The sequence below is a fragment of the Schistosoma haematobium genome, chromosome 4 (assembly GCF_000699445.3).
Source record: "Schistosoma haematobium chromosome 4, whole genome shotgun sequence".
In the NCBI taxonomy this organism is placed as follows: Eukaryota; Metazoa; Platyhelminthes; class Trematoda; order Strigeidida; family Schistosomatidae; genus Schistosoma; species Schistosoma haematobium.
In genome coordinates, this window is record NC_067199.1 from 46,731,177 (window position 1) to 46,758,954 (window position 27,778).

At 36.6% G+C, this 27,778-nt stretch overlaps 1 protein-coding gene across 1 annotated transcript; it reads left to right on the forward strand.

Moving 5' to 3' along the window:
- The first annotated feature begins 3,141 nt into the window (after positions 1 to 3,141).
- Positions 3,142 to 13,106, forward strand: MS3_00000523 (uncharacterized protein). Its single transcript, XM_051208255.1, has 5 exons — positions 3,142 to 4,219; positions 4,934 to 5,170; positions 6,399 to 6,617; positions 7,708 to 7,880; positions 11,450 to 13,106. The coding sequence occupies exons 1-5, from the start codon at positions 3,872 to 3,874 to the stop codon at positions 11,775 to 11,777; spliced, it is 1,305 nt and encodes a 434-aa protein (XP_051067175.1). The 5' UTR covers positions 3,142 to 3,871; the 3' UTR covers positions 11,778 to 13,106.
- The last annotated feature ends 14,672 nt before the right edge of the window (positions 13,107 to 27,778 follow it).

Here is a 27,778-nt window from a genome sequence, read left to right on the forward strand (position 1 = left end):
GCGTGTGGGTTATGATACTTCCCGGGTACCCAGACTGAGTCAGGTGTAAAGGTCTGATCCACAAGTCGGTGGAGAAACTTCAGGAGATGCAGTCCCATGGTAGCCAATGGCCAACGATTGATTCGTACTCCATCTGTTCCCTTAGGATCATGGAGCTAATGTGCAAAATTGGTTTGGAATAAGGGTTTTCCAGCTCCCTTTGGTGGACTCTTCGTGTCTACCAACCCGGGTAAAGCTCCGGGCATTCGCTTCTCGTGGTGAGAGGAGGCAGTGAGTAAGACTTCTGGATCAATGGATGTATACGCGTGGTCATGTGAGAGCATTTAGAGAGGGAGGGTTAACTCTTTCCACCTTCGGCCATACCAGAGCATTTGGTAGTTCATAATTCTCTAACATCTAATTATTACAGAGTTGAATACTAGATCCCTCACGATCATAACATACTTGACAGTAAACTCAACAACACCATCTACATATTGATTCTGTATATTTCATATTACTGTCTTGATGAAGATATTCATGAAAAATTTCAGAGAGAAAATTATTGACTCTATTCTTTATAAATATAATTAATAAAATCGTATGGTTGTTCCATAAACATAATGATGGAAGTAGTTAATGTTGAACAAATCTATTCTTATTCTACTAGTAAGAACTGTTTTTACTGTTTATTATGTACTATACATGAACTGATAAATAACGCTAGTACACAATAGAACGAATATATATGTATTGTTAATTGAACGCTATACTCGGTCCCTAAGCTGTTATCGTAACCCCCAAGCTAGGACTACACAGCGACCTGAACATGAGAGAAATGGCGCAAAATATTCGAGAAGCATTCTGGAATGCTACTAAACATAGTAGCAGTATAGTAATCAGCCAATCAGAAACTCTACATGTGACTTTTCACTTTCTTGATGTTTCTGGCTAAACTTCAAGTGAACGCTTGATTGCATAAAATGCTTCTTAGTGTTTTCCCGACCCTTACTTGTCTTTTGTGAGAAGTTTTCTGGATCACACTAACAGTATATTACATGGAAAGTGAATAAATACTAATGTGTATTGGATAGTTGTTTACTTCTAATTGCGCATATAAATGGTTCCAATTGAAGATTGATAAAAGACTATTTTGGAAATTAAGGGACTGAATCAAAATCCACATAGTGCGATATCACTGAGACAAAAGTTAATAGTTATGGTTCGATCGATCAAATATTGCTTACTTACGATAGTAATATCTAACAATGAAATCCATGTTATGTAATATCTAACACAGACAGTGTAAATCAAAGAGATTAGGTATGTGTATAATCCGAATAAATAAATATGGTCTGTTCAAATTTAGTCATTTTGGTTGACCTATAAGTTGTACTGAACAAATTATGATGTCTATTATTCGCATAAAACATAGTATATTCAATTGTTATACAAAGTTAATCGAGCATATGTAATTACCTTTATATTTATCCAAGATATACACATAAATAACGAAAAGAATTTGAAGAGAGACAGATCAAATATTTGAACTCATTAGTACAATGGTTAAATAAAGTTAGACTATCATAAATCAGAGACATTTTAACGAGTAATAAATCGTTGAATCTACGATTTTTGTCCAGATGCTATCAATATTATATGCTGTACTTTATAGTAAGAACTATATCAGTATTTCACTTTCTCATAAATAAAATCAGATGATAAGCGATAGTTGGTCATCGATCAGGTAACTAGGTATTTAGCGACTTGGTATATATGACTTCAGTTAGATCGGATGAATGATTGTTATTGAAATATACATATCGTCTATTCTCATATATAATTAAAGACTTAATCCGCACTAATAAATAACGGAATTAAATAAATCAAATAAGAGAATCTATTTGGAATATGTATATTTCATGTACTCATTGATTTGTAATAGGCAATCAAGGAGACGAAACAAAGACAGAAGAGTGAAGCAAATTGGAGAGGGTGTATTGGCCAACTCTATTTATTCAAGTATTAATCGACATTTATAATGAAATAAAATTAAGTTACAGACATGTGGTGGGTAAGATAGGAAATATACACAAATACACTTACATAGAATCAATCGATTTTGATAGGTAAATAATTGAGAAGGCTAAAATGTGACTGAAGAATGGTGAATAAATTGGCTTGTCTGGAGGTCAGAATAAGCTATGTGTGCTGAACATAGCAACCGACACCATAGGATCCGTGTTACATGTCAGTAATATATACCTGAAATCCTTAGGAAACTATTTTTTTGATTACTTTCGATCTTTCAGAGTATACTCTATCAAAATGTACACAGCGAGCTCTTCTCAAACGCATAGCTGAACGCAGTCCTTTGTGATCTTTAAAAGGCGAATGAAGAACAATCAATAGTTCAATACTGGAATATCTTGTGAACTTTGGTTACACTGACCCATCAGATATATCTTTCAATATCATCTATACAGTTGAATGATTTGATTTAAGAATAGTGCATACAATAACTTGTCCACTGTAGAGGCTGAAGATGCCACAGGTATTCGTTGTTTGACAACGCTTTAACCAGTAACACTTTCTAATATGAATCGTACCCACCAAGTGAAATAAAAAGACAGAAGCTAAGAAGGTTCGAAGATATATTTGATAGGCCATCAATATATCAAGGATTGTCTGATCTAATCTGGCTAGCGATTGCAGGGGTTGTTAAGCACGACGTTCCCACTCGTAATCTGGTGCGGATGCATGACCGAGCGCCTTCAGCTAGGTGAGTCCATTAAAACCAATGTGGTCAGCATCCAATGTCGAAGACTTACAGAGTTATTTATTTTGGAGATTTATTTACCTCTACAAGGCGTTAGAAATTCATCAGGCTGTAGGACAAAGTAATAGTTGCCAATCTAATGTATATAATTTTAAAAATGAGTAATATTTAATGCTTAATACTGAATATAAGAGCACAAAAACAAACAAACAAATAAATAAATAAACAATTTATTTATGAAATAATGCTGAAATGAAATGAACTCATTACTATTGTATTAATGTTGTTGTTGTGGTTGTGGTCTTTGGATCAATTATATGAGTACATGGTATATACTTGAATTCACCAATGATCATTTGAATAAGTAATAATGTTTTAAAATTAATGAATGCAATGGTGTAATGTTATACTCTGTGTGTGTGTGTGTAAATATATATATTTCGACCGAAATGTACACCTTTCATTTCAATTTCAACAGAATCATTCTATAGACCAAGGTATGGGTAATGTAAACTGAATATATTCAAAAAACCGATTGTTGATAATTTGTTACATAACTAATATATATTGGATATTTTCATTGAGATATATGAATTGATCGTGAGTGAGCAGTAACTTTATTAAAACACGAGACTCAATGTACTGCGTTGGATTCCCGGTAGGTGACTGTCGTGGACGCACACTGCTGAATCGTCTCATTTAGCGACAAAACAGTCGTCTGTCTCTTGTCCTACATTCATTGGTTAGTGATCTCAGCAAAGGCTTCAATTAGTGACTTCGATTCAAGCCTGTAATGCATAGTAGTCGATTAATTCACAAATCAAACACTGATGACATTAATGTACTTTCACATTACAATCTGGTGTGCATGCAATTGTTATGGCAATAAACAATTTGTCAATGAATAACAATTGTATATGTTACGTGAATATTTTCTCAACTAGATGACATGAATGCGTTATAATGTGGCTTATGATATTTTACTAATGAACGTTTGTAATCAGTGATTGTTATCAGTGCTTTAATGACCGTTTTACAATTTTCAGATATTATCGCACATTTCTGATTATCAATCCTCATAACTGACGTCCAATCACTTCTGTAATAAACACCATGCGTGAAAGTTTTGATATAGTTGTACGAAGAGATAAATATACATTGACAGTCAAATTGTTGTACAGTGTATCAATTATTCTATTGATCATATGGGTGATGAACATTGTACCGAGTCTCTTTCAATGGAGAATCAATCAAGTCGATCATGATGTAATACTTAAAACAATAGAATTTTCGTGCAATAATATATCTGTTCCAAACGGGTCAGAATCAGATCTTGCTAGTGTATTACACAAAATATATTCCCCTATCAGTAAAACGTCCGTTCAAAAATACCCACTGAGATTTAGTCTGGAAGAAAATAGACTTGAGAAATTATACGATTCATTGGGTGTGAATAAGATGGTAAGTTGACTATTGGAAATATTCTTTGATGTTGAATAGACTGACTGTCTTCTAATTAACTGATCCCTACTAATTATTCATTGATATTTCAAAATGACCGAGATTATGTGTGCAAAATATTTGTGTACATTGTTCAATTTCATAGTAGTTTACGTCACAGTGATCCACTCACCACCAGGTCTGTTGTTGAATCATCACAGAAACTTTGATTGAGAGATGAGGTTTGTAAGCGGAATGTTTATGGTGAGATATATGAGGAGTTGAAGTCACGTTCTTCAGATGTTTCTGGATGGCAAGTGTGAAATAACGTCAGTTTCAAACTTTCCATCAAATTGATGTTCACATCACGTGATCGTTTCATTCAAATTGCATCAATTGCATGAATGACATCAATAATAAAACTCGCCATCATTACTAACCATAAGGATAAATATCATTGATAGAAAGGTTGTAAATTATACCATTGTTTATAATCTTGTCTGAATTTTGATAAATCTCCGAAGGAAAGAACCTCGAATCCTAGTTTCCATTGCTGTTCACAACTAAATCCATTCCATAAAACATTTGGACATGCACTGTTCAGTTGGATATGAGATTGACGAAATTATATTTTGTGCGTTTGATTACTGAACTATGTATGAAATAGATGTTAGATATGATGCTCAAGAAATTGTGAAAATCAACACATGAATTTGTTTTCAACTCATGTTTCAGGTGAAGACGTTTCTCAAATATGGTCATCGTGCAATTATTACACCGATGAACTTTTCAAAATGTCATGCTTCGAAATGTGCAGTTATCACTGACATGAACAGATGGCGAGAAGCTGATGCACTTATACTGACAGAACATAAAGTGCCAAATGGAATTCGACCTCCAGAGCAATTATGGTTTAGTTTAATACATGAGTCACCTGTACATATTGCTATGGCAGGTACACTGGAAAATGAAGTGAGTAATTCTGGCCATAGTAATCTTACTAATCTTTATCATTTCATTACGGTTGTATGTAGCTGACGAGGACTACAAAGTGTGAATAGATTCGTGTTACTCAACGAACAATGTCACTATTCTTCATTTTGATCCATGAAATGGACTTATTGTATGAAGTTTATGAGTTCCCATGAAACACATACCTATGCGTCGCTTAAATATCACTCGATGATTCATTCACCTCCAGGATCATACACTAACCAATTAGCTTGTTTTTGATTAGCAAACGTATAATATATTCGCCTTCACTTAGATCAATAAACAACATTTGATTGAAAATTTCTTCAATATATTCAGAATATCGACATAAAGGAGTGATAGTCAAATCATACTCGAAGTATATTTTCATTCTACAGAAAACCGACAGTTTCCAAAATATTATTAACCACACTATTACAGGATATTCTGATATATCTATGTAATATGCCACAAGGCATATTAACTGTAGTTAGGATTTAATAGGTACAAGTTGTAAACCCGAAAACTAGTCAGTATCGTTCTTTGGCTGCGTTCAAGACATTTTCGGGGGCTTACTTCATTCGAATCCTTATACTAACATTTATTTGTTAACAGTAGGTTTCACTGTTGACGTAGATACATTGAACAAATGAGCTCTTTGCTTTGTTCATTATTCATTGTTACATATATGCCTAATATCTGCCTAAACTAATCAGTAAAAATCTGTCGTAAATACTTTCGACGTGTCATTCATGTCACCATTATCGGGACGATTTTTTATCATTTCATTCGCATCTATGCAACTAATTGCACAAATGGATCTGCATAATAAATAGACTGTTAGAGATCTCGATTTGTCCACATGACTCATAGATGTCACTAATTACATATGTCTTGTTTATTCATGGACAAGACTAATCTACTTGTAAATATTCCTTTATTTTTGGTTACAATACACAAACTCTTACCTTTGAAAACCAGGAAGCACTGAACAGATATTTCATCTTAGTAAAGAACTCTTGAGCATTGTAAATACACCACCACACCAGAGGTCGTGAACAAAACACTCAGGTCTGTACCGTTAATCTATAATCCAAAACGACAAAACTAAACACTACCTACGAACCACTTTACTAAAACATTATTCTAATATGAAAACTACAAAATTGCCCATTCATTCCAATATCCATGATATCATTTAACTTCAATTTATCCCTCTGATATCAAGATTAATCACACTATCTCCTTCCGTCTGGATTCAACGATTTATTCACCATACGGTTCCTATGAGCCATACATGAAGCACCATGGACCAGAAACACGATATCCTTTACCTTCCAGAAACTTTGCTACTGGAAAATCAAAAAAAGTTGCATGGTTTGTGAGTAACTGTAATCCGAAAAGTCCAAGAATGCAATACGCCAAAGAACTTTCACGACATATCACGGTGAGTTTGACAGTGATGACAGTGATCTTTCATTTTATTATTCATTTCATATGAACTGATGACAAATGTGATTGGAAAGTTGATAGAACCCTGTAGGTTCAAATGAAGGAGAAACGAACTAATAATGATTGGAATATAATGAAACAAGCTCTACTGAAATTGTCTTGATTGATTCACAGCAATGCGTGAAGTATCTATCATCAGTGTATTATTCTATCATTGTGTTGACAACAGGTCTCCATCTCTGAAACTCCGACTTCTCGATCACGCATGCATTCTCTATGGAGTTCAAGCACTGATTCTTTAGCACTACCAACTTTCCAGTGTGTAGGAAAATAGATAAACACGAGTAATGAGCTCAAGCACTGAATCTTTAGTATTGCTCACTTTCACGATCTTTTAAGCGAGGTCTCGTAGTTACTGATTGGTCATATACTGTTGATGTTTAAAGACCAGTGAACGTGTTTGATTTTATAACGATGTGTCTTCATTACTGGAATTTATAATCAATATCACCAACTATGAATATTTGATTGTCTTTCACTTCATTGAAAACTTATCCTTTTAATGTACAAGTTAGTTAGTCTATACATATAAACAAATGAGCATCTCAGAAATGTCAGGGATAGTGCTCAGATTGAAGATGATTTCATCGAATCGTCATTTTGTAGGGAACTGTATCACTGGATTAATATCACTACATGTGACTATTCCTTAAACTGATCTCACAAGGTTGCCAATCCAGGTATTCTTACATTACACTCAGTGATCACTCACTTTTATGTCCAAGTGTTATTTGCATGTACATGAGTGAGCTCACTGTGTTCATGATGGGTATTTAGAAATGCTGGATACAGAAGTGCTGCTGTTGATGTGTCCATAGTTAGGCCGAAATGGCTGTGCAGTGCACTCACGTTTTCAATGATGTTCTAGTTTAGATCTGCTTACGAACTCAACTATTAAAATTTTAGGAGGAAACTGATCGTTTTATCAAACATACGCACAGTGAATTCGATGCGGTTACCAGCTTCATCATTAAAACATGTAATTTATCTGTTCCATAGCTCACCGATTCATTTTCTATTTTCAGCTTGATATTTATGGTCAGTGTGGCACGTTATCGTGTCCAAAGTATATTCCAACAGATACCTCATCAGTTAGTTGCTTGAAAATGATTAGCGAAAATTATAAGTTTTATTTGAGCTTCGAAAATAGTTTGTGCAGTGAATACATAACAGAGAAGTTGTATAAAAATGCATTGAAGTAAGATATTTGGTATTTATCTTGCATAAGAGTGTAATCGAAGTTATCAATTTATTTATATGTGTTCATAATCATCGTCTCAAATTGTCATATTATTTCAGAACAACGAAATGAAATTGGCAGAGTGAACTGAAGTGATAACCGCCCTAATAACTCTAACAGCACTCAAGACCACTGTATTCGTAATCAACCTCCGTCTTCTCTTCCTATTATTTCTCCTACATCGACTTTCACCTTCAAACTTCCTTTTTCGGCTTCCCTATCAAGTGTCACCATAGCCAACGATTCTAGCGCTCAAAACACTTTCCCAGGTCTGCTGAAACCTCGCTCCGAACTACACATTGGAGCCTTCAACGTACGTACCCTATGTCAAATCGGTCAACAGACTTCCTTGACTAGAACCCTAGAATCTCGTACCATTGATGTATGCTGTGTCTCTGAAACACGCATACAGAATCTCAGTGTGGTCATTCACTTGACCTCACCTCGGCAAAACAGAGAGCCAACGAGACACACCCTCCGTGTATCTGGTGATCCGATGGACAGTTCTCGTGGACTGGCAGGTATGGGCATAGCACTAAGCATGAGGGCGGAACAAGCACTGTTAGAGTGGATTCCCGTTAACAGTAGTTTATGTGCTGTTCGGCTAAACGGCTTTGTAAAAATTCGGAAGGATAGGGATACACATTGTTGCCTCTTTGTCGTTTCTGCCTACACTCACACCGACTGCAGCCCAGATGAAGTGAAAGATGAATTTTACAGAAAGCTATCTGAACTTCTTCAGAAAGCTAAACGTTCACACATAGTACTCGTAGCAGGTGACTTTAATGCCCAGATATGTAGTTTAAACCAAACAGAATGGCATTTAGGTGAGTATTTTAGTATTCCGGCACAACGAACAGACAATAGTGATCGTCTGCTGCAACTGTGCTTAGAAAATCGTTTATTTTTAGCAAACAAACATTTTAAGCATAAGCGGAGACATCGTCTAAAATGGTGACCCCCTACACCAAACCAACGATGGACTCAAATAGACCATAAAGCCATCAGTCATCGTTGGAGAGGGTCGGTAGAAGATTGTCGCTCATTCTGGAGTACCTGCTTGGACTCCGACCACGCCCTAATACGGGCACGCATCTGCTTGCGCCTCACTGGACGCAAAAAAGCCACACTAAAAAGACCCATTAGAACTTAACTGAGTAGCGAGAAAATCAAAAGTAGGTTCCAGGAACAACTGAGGTCACAATTACGTAGTTCTGAAAACGAGGCTGACCCAGATGTTGCTTGGAAAGATATACAAGCAGCTGTGGAAACAGCAGTGACATCTATCAGTGAATTAAATCACAGGGTTACAAAGAACCAAAGGATTTCTTCAAGGTCTATTGCACTGATGGATTCTCGCAAACTCATCCCATCAAGTTCTGAACACGATGAAGAGCCTAGACAAATCAGGTCTAGGTTAACCAAAAGTCTAAGGAACGACCGTGAGCAGTGGTGGGCAACGAAAGCAAAAGAGATGTAAAGGGCAGCGGCTTAGGGAACACAAGACAGCTCTACAGACTAATAAAAGAAACTGGCATTACTAAGTCGAGTGTAAGTCAGCTATTTCGGAAAAAGACGACACTCATCTGCTCTCAGTCCAGACGTTTAAAACGATGGGCGGAACATTTCAGAGGACAGTTCACCTGGCCCTCAGCTAATCTACAACTAACATCTATTACCAGACAGTGTGAATGGAACATTGAAGTAGGCCCCCAACTCTAGCTGAAGTTCAAAATGCTGTAGTTTCTCTGAAACGATGAAGAGCAGCTGGTCCAGATGGATTGGCTCCAGAGGTCTTTAAGTATGGTGGTCCAATTTTAGCGATTAGGTTGACTAACATTTTAACTAAGATCTGGGAGTTGGACACAATTCCATCTGACTGGTCGCAACCACTGATTGTCCCAATATATAAGAAGGGATCAAAATCATCCTGTGAAAACCATAGAGGGATTAGTTTAAGTAGCATAGTATCTAAATTACTAGCCTCGATAATTATAAGACGCCTAACTAAGACTCGTGGACTGCAAACACGAGAGAATCAAGCTGGCTTCAGACCTGGTCGTGGCTGCATCGACCACATATTCACCATTCGTCAGGTTCCAGAACATAGGCATACTTGTCGGCGTCCGACAATGGTGGTCTTTCTTGACTTAAAAGCAGCATTTGACTCGGTAGACCGCGAAATTCTGTGACAGTGTCTGTCATTGAAAGGCGTACATCAGAAGTACATAAATCTTGTGAAGGCTCTTTACTCGAATACTACCAGTCGAGTCAGAGCTTATGGCGAACTGTCATCTGCTTTTGCAACCTCAAGTGGTGTCCGTCAAGGCTGTCCACTTTCTCCATTTTTGTTTAACTTAATTATAGACCTACTGATGGAAATAACGCTCTCGTCGACTGAATTCTCAGGTATTGATCTCCTTCCAGGAGGTCCACTTATCGACTTAGAATATGCAGATGACATAGTCCTGTTTGGTGAAGACGCTGATAAAATGCAGAGTCTTCTGGTAGCACTAAGCAACAATGCCAGAATGTTTGGGATGCGCTTCTCTCCCTCTAAATGCAAGTTTTTGCTTCAGGACTGGTCTGCGTCAACACCTTATATGCAATCTTTCCTTTATATATTACCACCTCTGAATTAACTACTTTTATGAATTCGGTGTCCATCTTGTTGTGTTAATGAGGTATGGCAACTTGGACCGATGCATATATGTGCCTGGTCCTACGTTGTAGCTGACTGAGATTTCAATGAGGTCTTCTGAAGATGCTTAACAGAAAAATGCACATAATACATGACAGATGTGGCTGTGATTGTGGGATATTGTAACAAATAAATTGCGAATAAGTTAAGAATGGTTAAACGTATTGCAGTAGACAACAGGTCAAACGAAAACTTATGATAAAAGAAACCTGAATATACATACTATATATATAATCTAGTAACTTAATAATTATCTAATAAGAATATATGCAATATTAAGTGAATGTTGGTTAGCAGTATAATCCAGAATACGCGTCCCATCATACTCGGTGCTCCTCAGCTGAATATATCTGCATCACCCAGTTGATGTTCACCCGTGGAATGAAACCCAGAACCATGCGCTCCTTGATTCTACTACTAGCCTCCATCCATCTCTGCTTATAATGCTTGTGACGCAAAACAATATCAAGGCAATCTTCACAGGATACACATATGTCAATTAGAGACTGATTTATGTCAGTCATAAATATCAATGGAACGATTCAAACAAACAATACCAAAATCAATATGTAGTAATAATCCATAAATAATTCCTAACAGCTACTAATGTATATTAAAAAATCATAGACCATATTTTTCTATATCTGTCACGTCAAAATAAAACGGTGAAACTGGCTAAAACTGAAACCTCACCTCCATCGTTCTGTAAGTTGAAATTTTGACATTTTCAATGTATATACATATTTTTGCGAATGTTCACGGTTCACTTGTATGATGAGATTTCGATAAGTGTTTAAGAAATTGCAAACTTATTATTCATTCCAAGAAACGATATACTTCCAATTGTGATGGGTGCATCGATAGAAGAATATGAAAGAGTCGCTCCTCCATACTCGTTTATTCACGTTGATCAATTCGAATCACCAGGGAAACTGGCAGACTATTTGAAGTATTTGGACAAGAACGATACTGCATATAATGAATATTTTGCATGGCATGGTCATGGAATCATACATGATCGGGATTCACAACCTCAATGTGCAATGTGTCTGCTAGCTCATACATCTCATGCATTTGGTCCATATTGGGTTCCGAGTGTGGCACGATGGTGGAATGATGGATGTAATGGTCGGGAATTGCGTTGGAATCCATGAAACATGAATATTGAGAACAGAAACATTGTTTTATATTAGATTGTATTAAATTTTAATGAACATAGTGCTTTCTGTGGTATAGATCAAATTACATTTGAAAATGGACAATATTTTACAGATAATAACAATTCTGATATTTTTCATGAAAACACTTGTCACGTTAACTCAGACAATTTCATATGGAATGATTATGGAGCAACATTATGCTTTACACTATTCACAAATGATTGTAATATGATAATGAGAAAGGTATAAATGTTCATAATGGAGAAGTATTGGCAAAGAAAATAACGAAAATTGGATTTGAGGGGGGGAAAGTATTATCTTTTCATATTAACTTTCCATCCTAAATTTCGACCAATTTTAATATCAATACCATGGGTTATAATAATTAACACCGTCTAAATTGTAGTTTCAACTGATTCACGTGATTATTGGATAAATGGATAATTGGACAAATGTAAATATTAGTCAGTTGGTTAATGGCAAAAAATAGTCGTGTAGATGAATGGACAATAATATCAAAGGGTTTTTTGATTAGACATGTATAGTTTTACAATTGATTGATCACTGAGTGGTGATCAATATCATGTGCGTCAAGTCGTTCTTAGTGTAGATCGAATGATATCGACCAAATTACAATGCGGCCACTAGTCTAGGTGACTCAACATTGCGTGCACTATGTTGAGATAAGATGGTCAGATTGAAGAATCTGTGCGAACCCCTTATAGATGTAAATGTGATTATTTAAATGAATGATGTAGAAAGGGATTATTTACTCAACATAATATACGCTATCTGACTGAAGGGTAGTGATGCTACTTGGATGGCTAGAGGGTAGGTCGTGCGAGATCGTTTCGAACATGTGACACAATGTCACTATTCAAAGCAATAATTATGTTGAGTGAGATATGATTCTTGTTGTCTAAACTACTAGAGAGAAAATGTCCTATTGCTTTGTCTGTTCTTTGTTCACCTATAAAATACGACATTTTGCAATAACATCAAGTCGCTTAGTTCTGCATCACGTGCGTAGTCAAAAGTGTGTGAAGAAAACAAGCTGGAGACATTATCAGATATGGCTCAGAATAGAAGCCAGTGGCGATCCTGCTGTAACCTTATTTTGCTTTCTTCATAAAGAGTGGTTGTATCTTCCTTAACTGAAAGATTTCTTCTGGTTGAGCCCTTCCGTTCCCCCCATTATTATTATTATTATTATAAATATTACACTTCCTTACACTAATCTGGTCGTTATTGTTCCTCTTCTTCTTTTTTTTCTTTTACGCTCCTTACCTTTCTCTCCCCATTCTCATTGTTTTGTGCAGCGCATATATATTTCGTTCCCCATTGTACCAATATTTATGTGTTGATATAAGTAGATAAATGGCTAAAGTGCTTTTGCTTGTCAAGCAAAATGTAAGTGTTCTTGACAGACATGCAATTTATGCTTTCTTCTGTTCTTTGTTCACCTATAAAATACGACATTTTGCAACAAAATCAAGTCACTTAGTTCTGTATCACGTGAGTAGTCAAAGTGTGTAGAGAAAACAAGCTTCAAAAATCAATCTTGATTACATAGATAGCTACCGTGAATATGATACTCTTTGTTCTTTCTTAAAGCATTTCTCTGAAATTGTGTTACGTTTTCATCGTCTCTGTCAATTATAAATTAGAGTTTTACCTTCGTTTCCGGATAGATTTAAGATGACATGAATGGCACAATCGCTAGTTGAGGAAATCATAATTAAAACTACAGGTCATCTACAGAGAGACCAGTGAGTGCATAAATTGTGACGAAATGGTCACTTATCAATCCTCTACTAAGTATCAGGGACAATGTTTATATAGTTCACTTGAATATCTGACGATTGATTCGTCTCGTGATAACTGTTACATTGGTTTGGTAGTATAACATATATTTAATGAGTCTGGAAATTTTCCCAAACACATTTTCCTATGTGATTCACTGGAAAATGTTTATCACTTGAAAATGACACAATCTGTGATACAAACGTTCTTCAAAACCTCTCCTCCATCTATTTACGAATTATTTTCGAAAATGTCTAATTGCTTGCCAATCAATTAAGGGCGTGTAGTGACATTTCAGCTCCAACCTCACAACCCATCATTTGACGGTCATCAATTACATGACGAGACCATTTATGACTAATGATTTTCTCGTCTCGTTACAACTAGAACATATAACTGGCAGCACCACAATTATTAATTGCTAGTAGTGGAATCCAGTGTGATGTGTGATTCCCGCCTATTTGGGACTCGTCAGCTAGATGTTCCTGCACATCAGAGTTGATTTTCACTCATCGACTCGAACACATTACCATTCGCTTCAAACGCCATCTCGTTATCCACTTAGCTACTGAGTTCTACAATTATTAACAGATTCCATAATTCTCTTCAATTATTTAATTAAAATCAAAGTGAAGTCTGAAATCAAGTTGAAAGTTCGTACAATATTTCTCGTCAATGAATTTCAATCAAACGACACCGAGCGTAACAGAATAGCATTAATGCTTTCAACTTGCGGATTATCGTCAGTTGCTTACAACACAGAAACGAAAGCAAAGGCAGTAGATAAGACCCTGAATTCTTTGTGTGTGAAAAGGATAATTGAACCGACTCAGTCTTCAGAACGGGGTACTCCTATTGTCACACTATTGAAGTCTGATCGGAAGATCCCTAGATTATGTGGAAGCTGAAGATATTCCTAGTCAACTTCATGGTCCTATGGTATTCCCGAAATTCGACACAAAATATGACTTTCTTCAAATTCCCTTGGTTCGATCTTTATCCTTTTCAACAAAAGTTAACACTCCTTTCGGTTCACTCGAATACAACTACCTTCGGTTTAATTTGAGTTGTTCTCCATTCATATTTCAGACAGTGTTTAATAATATAGTCAGTGATGTTAAAGGTGTTGAGGTTTATCAAGATTATCTTATTATTCATGGTTCTGTTACAGTAGCTCATATTCACAAACTTATTGCTTTATTGCGTCGTCTAATTGAGAAGAATATTGCCGTAAATACGAACAACTGTTCATTTTGTGAATCTAATTTTGAATGTCTCGTACACCTAGTTGATGGAAACGGTTTTAAACCAGATATGAAGCGACAAGCTCCACTGACCAATGGACGACCTCAGAGAAATCTCACAGAACTCAGTTCACTAATGGGTGCTCTTCAATACTGCTCCAGATTTGTTCTTGATTTTTCTTGTCGTCTCAATCGTCTTCATCAAATCTTGACATACAACTCGTTTAAACGGGGTGAGGAGCACGTATCATGCTTATAAAGTCTACCAAAGTTTCTTCAAAGTGGTGCTGTTCTTTAAAGTTACATTTCTGATGCATCGCCTGTGGGTATTGGTGAGGTATTGGAGCTGTGAGGTAGACCAGTAATATGTTTTTCACGCAAAATTACTGACGCTGAACATTTAAAAACAAGGTTGAAACCTGTTTTTCAATAGCAACATTTGATATCCGTAAAAATTGACTTGTTCATTTTACTATTCACCTATACTGATATGCGTCAGTTGCGATTATTCCCTTTCACAAACTCACCGTTTCACTCACTATCGCTTCAGAGTAAAAATTACCTGATGATTCTTTGTCTTCTCACTCACATAGCAGGATGTGTGGGGGAGAATGATAATGATTGGTTGTCTGTTTAGTCAGATATGTAAACAGTGTGGCAGGTGTCAGATGAGTCATATATTCTTCTATCCTTATAATTACTATTATTGATTGTTCATTGTTGTTGGATTGTGTCGGTTTTTGGTGTGGAAATTTATTGACGTTATAGTCAGGCTAATCACTTGTTACTGATCTGAGTTGTGTTGAAGTCCTGTAGAATAGACACTGGGAGGTAATCTGGTGTAGATATTAGTCTAATGTAAATTAACGTCTCATACGTGTAAACGTGGAAAACTAACTGTTATAACAGTAAAGTAGGGAAATGTCATAAAATGATTCATTAGAACATCAAAAGCTCCACTACATTACTACGTCATCCCAATCCTGTGCGTACTCAAGGTTATACAGACAATTCATTGAGGATTTGCGATGCAGGTTTGGTCAATGTTTGTCTTCTGGCAGGTTTCACTCATTTTCATGTAAATTTCGTAATTTTAAATGCTTTAAATGTGATAAGATTGGATACATTCAGTCAGTTTGCAATAGTAGGGTTCATTCCGCTGCAACTAATGCTAAGATTTGTGATCGTGACCCTATTACGGTGGGTGTTTCTAATGATCATTTATCTTTATCCACGACTTCGAAAAGCGGTATAGAGTCACATAACAGACCAGAGTTAGACGAAACTCAGAATCGTTGTGAGACAATAGTTACTAATTAATCAACTTATGAGATTTCTCACATTACTGTACCAGATATGGTTTGTCGTAATGATTCACATATTTCTGACGAAATTCCTTATAAATCTGAGAAAAATATATTGAGTGAACCTAATCATGATCAAAAACCTGATGTACTTTTGATAGATGCTAATTTTCCTAATGATCCTTTATTCTGTAATAACATTCTTAATAAGGTTGAGGAAAACATTACAGAAGAATCAAATCCTGATGTCATATCATATATTATTTGTTCAATGCGAAGCATGAGTACTAAATAGGATCGATTTGGATTACGATTTGGATGATTTCATATCAACTGTTATTTATCCTTATCGTAAAGTCACTTCCAATGAATACTCTAGTCAGTGTTCGTTCGTGCTTATCTGATAAGTTTTAAATGAAGCCATATCATTCATAACTTGGGGATACGAAGATCCAACATTATTTCGTGTTGGAGGATAGTGTGGGAAAATCTTTGGTTCAAATTCTAGTTATCAGTGATTTCAGTACACAATGGACATAGTGATTGTATACAATTGCAGGATCCAGTTGAGTCCATTCTAATTTCAGTTGTTAATTCTAATACTCATGAGCATATTCTAGATAATACATCACGAACTGACATCAGCTAGATAATACATAGTCTACATGAAATACACAGTCGGATAAAACAATGAACCTAAGGAGGTAGAATTGATCACAGAAATTTGGATTCTTATATAAGCTATGTGGTATTTATATGAACTTATGATTCCTTTGTACTTGTTCATTGCTTAATTTCAAATTCCAAATACAATTGATTCGTTCGTGTTTATCTAGTACCTCTTGAGTAAATTGACTTATTTCTAGGATTTCTAGTTTGTACTATAATTCAACTACTCCTAATTATCACATTCTTCTATATGTAGGTCAGGAAATTATTGATTTTCATTTGCAATGCAAACAATACTAGCTCATTATACAAAACGAATGAAACTATGTATGTTCCACATAATCTATCTAATCACAAGCTGTACACACATTGGAACACTTTGTATTTCATTGTTGTTTTGCACTTTTGAGAAGATGAAGTTCTTTTTTTTACAAATACATTCCTCCGCTTTAATGTTTTTCATTGGTTTCACATTCCATTCTATAAACTGAATGAAATAGAATAAACTAACAATCTTCATTTATTTTATAATCTGTAATTATATTCAGCTCTGTTTCATATTTCTGTAAAACATTCAATGAGATTGAGGTGATGGTGTAATGTTTGCTGTTAGTTTAAATATCTATTTAGATAAGTTTCGCCAAATTCATGAGTTAATTGAAGCTAGACTACCGTGGAAAACGTGGAAGCATTGAACGGCCGTTTCGTCCTAGTATGGGACTCCTCACCAGTGTGTGTCCACGACCTTGCCTGACTTGATATAGAAATGTGTGTCACAAACACTTCAGTACACTGACGGATTATTCAGCTTAGTAGTTCATTGCATAATCCTAATCAGAGATGCACTTCCCTTGTGGACACAATATATTAGGGACTATTGTGTTTTGGTGTTTATGAGTTGAGCCTTTAAACTGTTGATGTATGGCTTAATATGTGTTAAATTAGACCCTAAATCTGTTGATGACAATGCATTAGCAATATTGCAGACCAGTTATTCGTTAAATATGTCACCATCATCTTGTATCTTTTGCTCACATGATGCCTTTTGACGGGCAGATTATTATAACTGACGATTGTCAGTGAATTTATGTGTCCTATGTTACATCCGAACGAAGAATAAATGGATGGTAACTGCTAGGAATTATTTATGGATTATTACTACATATTGATTTTGGTATTGTTTGTTTGAATCGTTCCATTGATGTTTATGACTGACATTGATCAGTCTCTAATTGACATATGTGAATCCTGTGAAGATTGCCTTGATATTGTTTTGCGTCACAAGCATTATAAGTAGGGATGGATGGACGCTAGTGGTGGAATCGTAGAGCACATGGTTCTGGGTTCGATTCCACTGGTGAACATCAACTAGGTGATGCAGATAAATTCAGCTCAGTATACCAGAGTAGGACGAAACGCTTATCGTGGACTTCACTTTTTGCCATCATCCATTTAATATTGCATATATTCTTAATGCCAAACAACTTATTTCGATGCATTTTTATACAACTTCTCTGTTATGTATTCACTGCACAAACTATTTTCGAAGCTCAAATAAAACTTATAATTTTCGCTAATCATTTTCAAGCAACTAACTGATGAGGTATCTGTTGGAATATACTTTGGACACGATAACGTGCCACACTGACCATAAATATCAAGCTGAAAATAGAAAATGAATCGGTGAGCTATGGAACAGATAAATTACATGTTTTAATGATGAAGCTGGTAACCGCATCGAATTCACTGTGCGTATGTTTGATAAAACGATCAGTTTCCTCCTAAAATTTTAATAGTTGAGTTCGTAAGCAGATCTAAACTAGAACATCATTGAAAACGTGAGTGCACTGCACAGCCATTTCGGCCTAACTATGGACACATCAACAGCAGCACTTCTGTATCCAGCATTTCTAAATACCCATCATGAACACAGTGAGCTCACTCATGTACATGCAAATAACACTTGGACATAAAAGTGAGTGATCACTGAGTATAATGTAAGAATACCTGGATTGGCAACCTTGTGAGATCAGTTTAAGGAATAGTCACATGTAGTGATATTAATCCAGTGATACAGTTCCCTACAAAATGACGATTCGATGAAATCATCTTCAATCTGAGCACTATCCCTGACATTTCTGAGATGCTCATTTGTTTATATGTATAGACTAACTAACTTGTACATTAAAAGGATAAGTTTTCAATGAAGTGAAAGACAATCAAATATTCATAGTTGGTGATATTGATTATAAATTCCAGTAATGAAGACACATCGTTATAAAATCAAACACGTTCACTGGTCTTTAAACATCAACAGTATATGACCAATCAGTAACTACGAGACCTCGCTTAAAAGATCGTGAAAGTGAGCAATACTAAAGATTCAGTGCTTGAGCTCATTACTCGTGTTTATCTATTTTCCTACACACTGGAAAGTTGGTAGTGCTAAAGAATCAGTGCTTGAACTCCATAGAGAATGCATGCGTGATCGAGAAGTCGGAGTTTCAGAGATGGAGACCTGTTGTCAACACAATGATAGAATAATACACTGATGATAGATACTTCACGCATTGCTGTGAATCAATCAAGACAATTTCAGTAGAGCTTGTTTCATTATATTCCAATCATTATTAGTTCGTTTCTCCTTCATTTGAACCTACAGGGTTCTATCAACTTTCCAATCACATTTGTCATCAGTTCATATGAAATGAATAATAAAATGAAAGATCACTCTCATCACGAATTAGTTTCGAGTGACGAAAGTTGCATACTTCATGTTGTATGCATTTAGTCTTTCATCGATTGATGGTCTCACTGTGATTAGTAAAACATTCAGGAGCTGAAAGTTAAGCTTTGTCAAAGTCACCGTGATATGTCGTGAAAGTTCTTTGGAGTATTCAATTCTTGGACTTTTCGGTATACAGTTCCGCACTAACCATGCAACTTTTTTTATTTGCCTGTAGCTCTTTTATAGTTACTGCCCGCCTCAAGTTCCGGTAAAAAAGTAGTTCAGGTATGGAGTAGGCAATTACATCCCGTAGAAAATAACCATGCTAAAAAACGCCAACCAGAGGAAACAAACTGAACCATTTAAAATCTGCCCTAGGAGTTGAAGGAAGTATAATGACGCTTCATGATGAAGGCCGAGATTTGTTGGTAGTCACGAGGTCAGCTACCCTTCTTATAACAGTTTTATAGGTTCATTGAACGTCCGCATTATGTGGGAAAACGGGAGAAACAGTCAAATAGCAACCGAAATGAGGCGATACAACTTGGTAGTACTTGCAGTCAGCGAAACCCATTTGATGCACACTGGATAGCAAAGGCTACTGTTTTCCGGAGTTGTTTCGATGCTGTCCAAAAAGCCTCAAATGAACTTATAGGATGGAAATCCCATGGATTCAGGTTCACCAAAGGATCATTCAAAAAATAAGGAGGGAATCACGATGAATGTTATCCAGTCCTATGCACCCACCAGTGATAGCAACGATGACAATAAGGATCAGTTTTACGAGAGGTTGCAATCAACCATAGCGAATCGCCCAAGAAAAGACTTGACCGTAGTGATGGGAGACTTAAACGCCAATGTCAGAATGGACAACATCGCATATGAAGGTAGCATGGGACGACATGAACTGACTTGGAGAAAGAAAAAAATGAGTGGAGATTTGCAAATCTGTGGATATTCGACAGGTTATAGGCGGCACAATATTCCCACACAAATGCACGTACAAAGTTACATGGTTCTCACCAGATCACACCAAAAAACCCAGGTAGATTATGTTTGAATCAATAAAAAAACAGAAAGCCGATGGAAAACGTGTGAACGAGGAGAGTTATACTTACCATTGTATTAATTTCAGATATATATATATGAAGGTGAGTGAATCATCGAGTGATATTTAAGCGATCAACATTTTACCTAGTGTCTGTCTTGTGATCTAGTGGTCATCACGGTACAACGGAACATGCGAATTGTGACTGTTCTAATAACATTGTTTGTTAAGTAAGTTAATAAAAGGGCTTAACCAAAATTAACCATAATCGAAATTGGTTGTAAGATAGTTGCGATAATAGTGTAAAGTGGTGAAATGAATTCTATGGAGTTCAGCCAAGAGGTGAACATCATTTTCATTTGAATAATTGAATCTTCAGTTGGACATTATATAAAATTTCATGAACTAATCAATGAATATCTGTTAAGTTAATGAATGTCTTCACCTGAAATCGAACATTGACCACGAATGCGAACCTAAAATTGCACACGAATTCATTTATTTATTTATCTTCTTGCAAAACGTTTCTTATAAAATCAATCACAGTGTAACATGTGTGCTAAAGCAAACCAGGTATAAACCTTTTCGCTGGACAACTTCTACTGTTGTGTAACACATGAGTATGTGTTTTATGGGAACTCATAAACTTCATACAATTAGTCCATTTCATGGATCGAAATGAAGAATGATGACATTATTCATTGAGTAACACGAATCTATTCACACTTTGTAGTCCTCGTCAGCTACATACAACCGTACTCACATTGTAATATAACATACTTTTAAATGGTAAATATTGATGACTGAAGAGATTTAAATGAGAAAGATTAGTAATATGTTTACTATTGGGGACGATATATCCTCAGAACTCACTCGGGAAAGAACCTAATTTTGTAATTTTATTTAGAGAATTTGAATTTCTTTGTTTTCGCGCCAAAGACGCTCACCTTTATGTCGTATTTCCCACTTGGGAGAATCTTACATGCGATTGCTTGGTTGTGTCTTTTAGTATGCTGTTTTGTAACTCTCATCAAGGACGGTTTTGTGCTGTATATATGTTTTGATTTGTGTCTGTTGTAATCGTTCGTACTTCAGGCTGTTTTTGGAACATACTTCCCCTTTCCAAGCTTGAAATTTTTCTTTCAGTTAGAGGGGCTGAGACGCATCAAATAGCTAGCTTATTGGTTTTGGTAACAGAGTCTTTGTTCCCGTTCTCAGTCTAAGTGATCTCGTAACCGCTTCAAACTTAGCAATTACTCGCTGCATTTTTTAGAGAATCTGCCATAAGAATATGCAGTAGTGAAGCTTCGTTAACAGACAACCGTAAATGTTCTGGTAGCCGGATTCCATCTAGTGGATAGCCGTCTACTAGTAGAACCACATTAAACTTCTCGCCATCTCTTCCTGTCTGTGATAACTGCACATTTCGAAGCATGACATTTTGAAAAGTTCATCGGTGTAATAATTGCACGATGACCATATTTGAGAAACGTCTTCACCTGAAACATGAGTTGAAAACAAATTCATGTGTTGATTTTCACAATTTCTTGAGCATCATATCTAACATCTATTTCATACATAGTTCAGTAATCAAACGCACAAAATATAATTTCGTCAATCTCATATCCAACTGAACAGTGCATGTCCAAATGTTTTATGGAATGGATTTAGTTGTGAACAGCAATGGAAACTAGGATTCGAGGTTCTTTCCTTCGGAGATTTATCAAAATTCAGACAAGATTATAAACAATGGTATAATTTACAACCTTTCTATCAATGATATTTATCCTTATGGTTAGTAATGATGGCGAGTTTTATTATTGATGTCATTCATGTGAACGAATTCAGTGTTACTTGAATGAATATGATTTCGAATGAAATGGTAGTTACCTTTCAATAAATTGTGTGTAGAAGTTGGAGTTAGCACAAAATACATCCAAACACTCATATGATTACTTGTCTAGCAATCTCCATTCAGCTGATGTCGCCTTCCCTATTTTTCCATCTTCCAGCAACATACCCGTTCACTGTACTTTCTTTGCGGCGGACAATTTTATCTCAATCCTTGGTATACACATGCTACAAGACGATGCGACCCTGGCCAACAGATAGATAGACGCCTGTCTATAAACGTCTATCTATCTGTTGGCCAGGGTCGCTTGGTAACTTATCGTCTTGTAGCATGTGTATACCAAGGATTGAGATAAAATTGTCCGCCTCAAAGAAAGTACAGTGAACGGGTATGTTGCTGGAAGATGGAAAAATAGGGAAGGCGACATCAGCTGAATGGAGATTGCTAGACAAGTAAAGAAGCTCCTCAGACATAGGAAAAAGCATTGGAATATGTTCATTTCTATAAGCTTAGAACAGTATAGATCCAGTTATTGTGAGACTAAGAATGCTTGTAAAGCGTTGATAAGTAGGACTAGGCAGTGAAAATAGTCCGAAAAAAGTGATTTTCGTATATAAAGAGGTGGACTCAGAAAAGTGATGGGACTTCATCACGTTTGAAACAAGGTTCGTTAGTAATGGGAATTGATAATACCGAGAAAGCTGAAGCTTTTCCGGATTATTTGAGTAAAGTGTCTTCTACCAGCGATGAAGAACGACTAACAGTTAATCGTGATCTGGGCACCTTAACGTTTGGTTCTATATTTATAGTGAAAGAAACTGTCTTCAGATTACTTCGTTATCTCAAGCTAGGTAAGTCCAGTAGTGTTAACGATAGTCATGCTAGGATTATAATATTCCTGTCGGACTTAATTAATGAATCAATGTCTTTCAGGTCGCATTCGTGCGGCAAGAGATGACAATCTGGAGTGGTTTTCATAATAAATCGTCGATTATCACCGGTTGGACACCAACAGGTGCTGTCCATTTTAGGATCCATGCGCTAAGATGCCAAAGTTCTGTTTAATGACCAGATAACTCCTATTTAGTCGGCACGCTTCGGAAAATGCATATAGGCGTGTGTTTTTGACATGGTATAATGCATTGCTGGTTATAAACGTTAGTTCTGGTTGCGTTTTGTAAAGTTCAGGGTCCTTGCCGAGTGTCTGATGGAAGTATGGAACAATTATGTGCCTAGTTGTGACAGCAAATAACATACAAGCACATAACGAAGCTCGATCTGTGGAGCCTTTCTCACCCGCACTAGGGTGGACTTCCGTCTTACCTCCAGACCTTGACGGTGTATTTTGTGACTCATAATGGGAGTCTACTAGAGACTTGCCAACGAAATCGGTGCTAATCAAGGCTTTTTTTCTTCTTTATCTCTGCACGGTTGTTTGTTTCTCGTCACTCAAGACAGCCACATTGGAACCATTAGGGACGGTGCTGGTTTTATTCGGGTCTTCAATTTCTACTTTAGTATCATGGCTACCAATATTAAGTGGTATTTTACTCTTCGTTGGTTTCAATGAGGATTTTACTTTTCGTGCAATCACAGTCGGGCGTTCGGCACGTCCCATAACAGCACGTTCTATATTGACACATACGTCTCTGTCAGTACTCGTGCTACTGGTGCAGTCATTATCAACCTCTTTGGAGGCCAAAGGAAGGAGGCTATGTGTCTTCTGGATCATCAATGTCTTGCTTGAAGAGCAGAACGTATAAAGTCAGGCACACACCTCATGGAACCGCTCATCATATTGCATTCCTTCCTCCACGAGGAAAGAACAATTCGTCTGTGCGAACTTATAATTACTGTTGACCACTGTAAACCGATTAAGAAGGATTAAAAAAGATGATGTATACAATGTGGTCCACTAGAAAAAAGTTCCGTAGGATGGATTTAAAGAAAATTCCAGAACTTAGCCGGCATCATTCAGACTAAAGTAACCGAAGTATACTTTGATGCAACATATACATGAAAGAAAAGTTAGATCACAACAACCCGGGTAGCCAATAAAGAGGAAACGAGGGAGAACAAATGGGGACTAAAGCGAATGGCAGTGTAAATAAAGCGGAATAGTCGGTTTTACCCTCTAACGTCAGTTATATGGGAGAAATGAAGATTTTTCCTCCTTACGTCGTATATTTGAAAGAAATTTGTAGACAAACATATATAAAGTACCACGTTTCAATACGCCGCTTCCTGTGCTCACAGTTTCATAAATCTCTACAAAATAGCGTATTGGTTAATAATAAACAAGAACAGTTATCACGGACACATGTGTAAATATGCGGTCTTAAGTTCTCAGGTATTAAATCATTTTCATTTTTAAAACACGCGTAGGTTAGCATTTTTCCGGACTCGTTTTCCCGAAAAGTGATCAATCTTCATATTAGAGTTAATCGTGATGTTATATGAACGTTGTATATTATAAGTATTGTAACGGAAAGAGAACAGTGAAAATCCCTCTGCAGCTTCTTTGTTGAACAGTATGGTCATTTATTTGTTCCTTCTCCCCTTTTGTGTATTTTAACCCTTGTTTCGATTTCGTTTAACCATGTCTTTTGTTCTTCAGTCTTCCCCGTTTGAGCCTTTATTATGTGATTTTGATTAACGACTTATTTTTTGTTACCTAATTCTCTATTGCATGTTGCCGGACCATTGACAGTAAGGTCGTGTTTGACTAAGCTCAAGGTCACGGCGTGGTTCATTTTGTGACTGTTAACCTTCTGACTGTCTGCTTGGGAGAATCGCTGCAATCCCTGCAGATAGATATTTGATCCCATCTTGTTGGGAATATTTGTATTGATTCTCAGCGCTCTACTTTGCGTTAGAGAAACTTCTGACTGTATAGTACAGGCTGTATCGTTTGAGAATCATTTATATTGAGCACAGAGTTTGTGTTTTGATATAATGTAATACGAGTTTCTCAAAAACGCGTTGTGAGCTGAACAGAGGAACGTGGTCTGGTCTAATCAAATAAATTTTGGGTTCGTCAGTCCGTTGTCCCATCCGAATATTGGTTGTTCGGACGCTACAAGTATAAAACAATTCTATACTTTTCATGAGATACGGTTCTATTGCAGTGCAACTGTCCACTTATATTTTGTGCGTACTTATACTATTACGTTGATGTCCTAGTTATTTGAGTATTTTCAAGGTGTCTTTAGCGATGCGGAATTGCACTAATAAGAACTAGACACGCATGACATTGATCACCACCCAGTGATCAATCAATTGTGATTACATCTCAGTCCAACAGGAGGTCAGTTACGGCTCGGATAGCTCAGTGGTAACGTCTCTGGCTTTGAAGCTGGGTGACACGGGATCAAATCCGCCAAGGAGCACCAGTTCCCTCAAGATTACAGGCACACCTTGCCGACATGTGCCAAGTAGCACGGAACCCGGGTCAGGGGGTTTCCTGTTGACTACCTCTAACCATCACTTGATGCGGAATTTGCACAGACGGTTGCGTATATCGCTTTGAAGGTCCATGATGCCTTCAGTTATTCCTTCGTTTCTTTCGCGAATTAACTCACTGGCCACCAAAGCGAAGGTAGTGCTCTACGATCAGGCTTCATTAGCTAGACTTGTATGAACGTTTCTATGATAATCAGGAGTATTTGAATTATAGTACGAACTAAGAATCCCAGAAATAACGCAATGGGATCAAGAAGTACTAGATAAGCATGAACGAATGTACTGTATTTGGAATTCGAAATCAAGCGTTCAACGAGTACAAAGGAATCATTAGTTCATTCAAACACCACACCCGCCTCAGCTTATATTAAAGTCTAAGTGTCTGGAATCGATTGTACATCTTCTTCTTAAGTTCATCCTGTGTCTTTCCGACATTGTATTGGATAAAAACTCTGTATTATCTAGAATGTGCTCATTAGTTTTGGAATTAACAACCGAAATCGAAACAGACTCACTTGGCAGCTGGGATTGTATACAATCGCCGTGTCGGTTGTGTACCGAAACCACTATCTAGAGTTTAAAGCACAGAATTCCAAACGCTATCCTCCACCACAAAATATTGTTGGCTCTTTATATTCCCAAGTTATGAATGATGTGGCTACATTTAAAACATATTTCTCACATTGAACAGAGTAAATATTAGAAGTGACTTCGTGATAAGGATGAACAGCAGTTGATATGAAATCGTCCGAAACGTAATCAAATTCGAGCTCATTTAGTGCTTGTGCTTCGCAGTGAACAAGTTTCCCACAGGAAACAAATGTATTGTGAGGACAAACAATATTTGATAGAACATCAGGATTTGATTCTTTTGAAATAGTTCCCTCGAATTTATTAAGAATATCATCGCAAAGTAAGGGATCGTTAAAAAAACCAGCACCCATCAAAACTACATCAGGCTTGTAGTTGTAGTGTGGCGCCGAGTCGCGGTTGATTATGATCACCACCACAGGAAGACTACGTGCCAGTTGCTCGATAAGATCCCCTGTACGCCAAATATCAGATGGCAGTTAATGGCCGTAGTCGAGATGTATTTTTTGGCAATCTCGTGGTATCGGAAGAATACTGAGATCGTGCTAGGTTACAAGTGTGGTTACTGAGTGTAACCAAACTCGTGCAAGGTCACAATCAACGGAAGAATGTATGTGTTTTGGTACAGTCAAGCAAACAAGTACCGTAAAAAAATCTGTGGTACAATTGGTTATAGTAATAATAATTGTTTCCATTACACCAGTCGCGTTCCCTTGATAAAAGTAGGTCAGTACTTGATCATCACTACGTTTATTCAACATATTTTCCTCAGATTTGCAAGGTATTTCGTCAGAAATATGTGAATCATTATGAAACACCATATCTGGGACAATAACATGAGAAATCTGATAAGTTGATTGATTAGAATCTGTTGTCTCGCAGGAATTCTGAGTTTCACTTAACTCTGAACTGCTATATAACTCTACAATGTCGTTTGAAATCGCTGATAAAGATGAATGATCATTATGAATACTCAACTTAAAAGATCAGAATCACAAGACTTAATATTAGTTGCAGCAAGGTGTACAGCAGTATTACAAACTGACTGAATACGTCCAATATCACCACATTTAAAGCACTTAGAATTACGAAATTTACATGAATTAAAAGAGTGGAACCTGCCACAGGACAAATATTGACCAAACTTGTGCCCATCTTCGTGAACTGCATCGCAACTCCTCAATGAATTATCTGCATAACCTTTAGTATGCACTGGGTTGGGATGACGTGATGCAGTGGAACTTTTTATATCCTCATGAATCATTTTACTAAACCTTCCTCCTTTACCGTATTC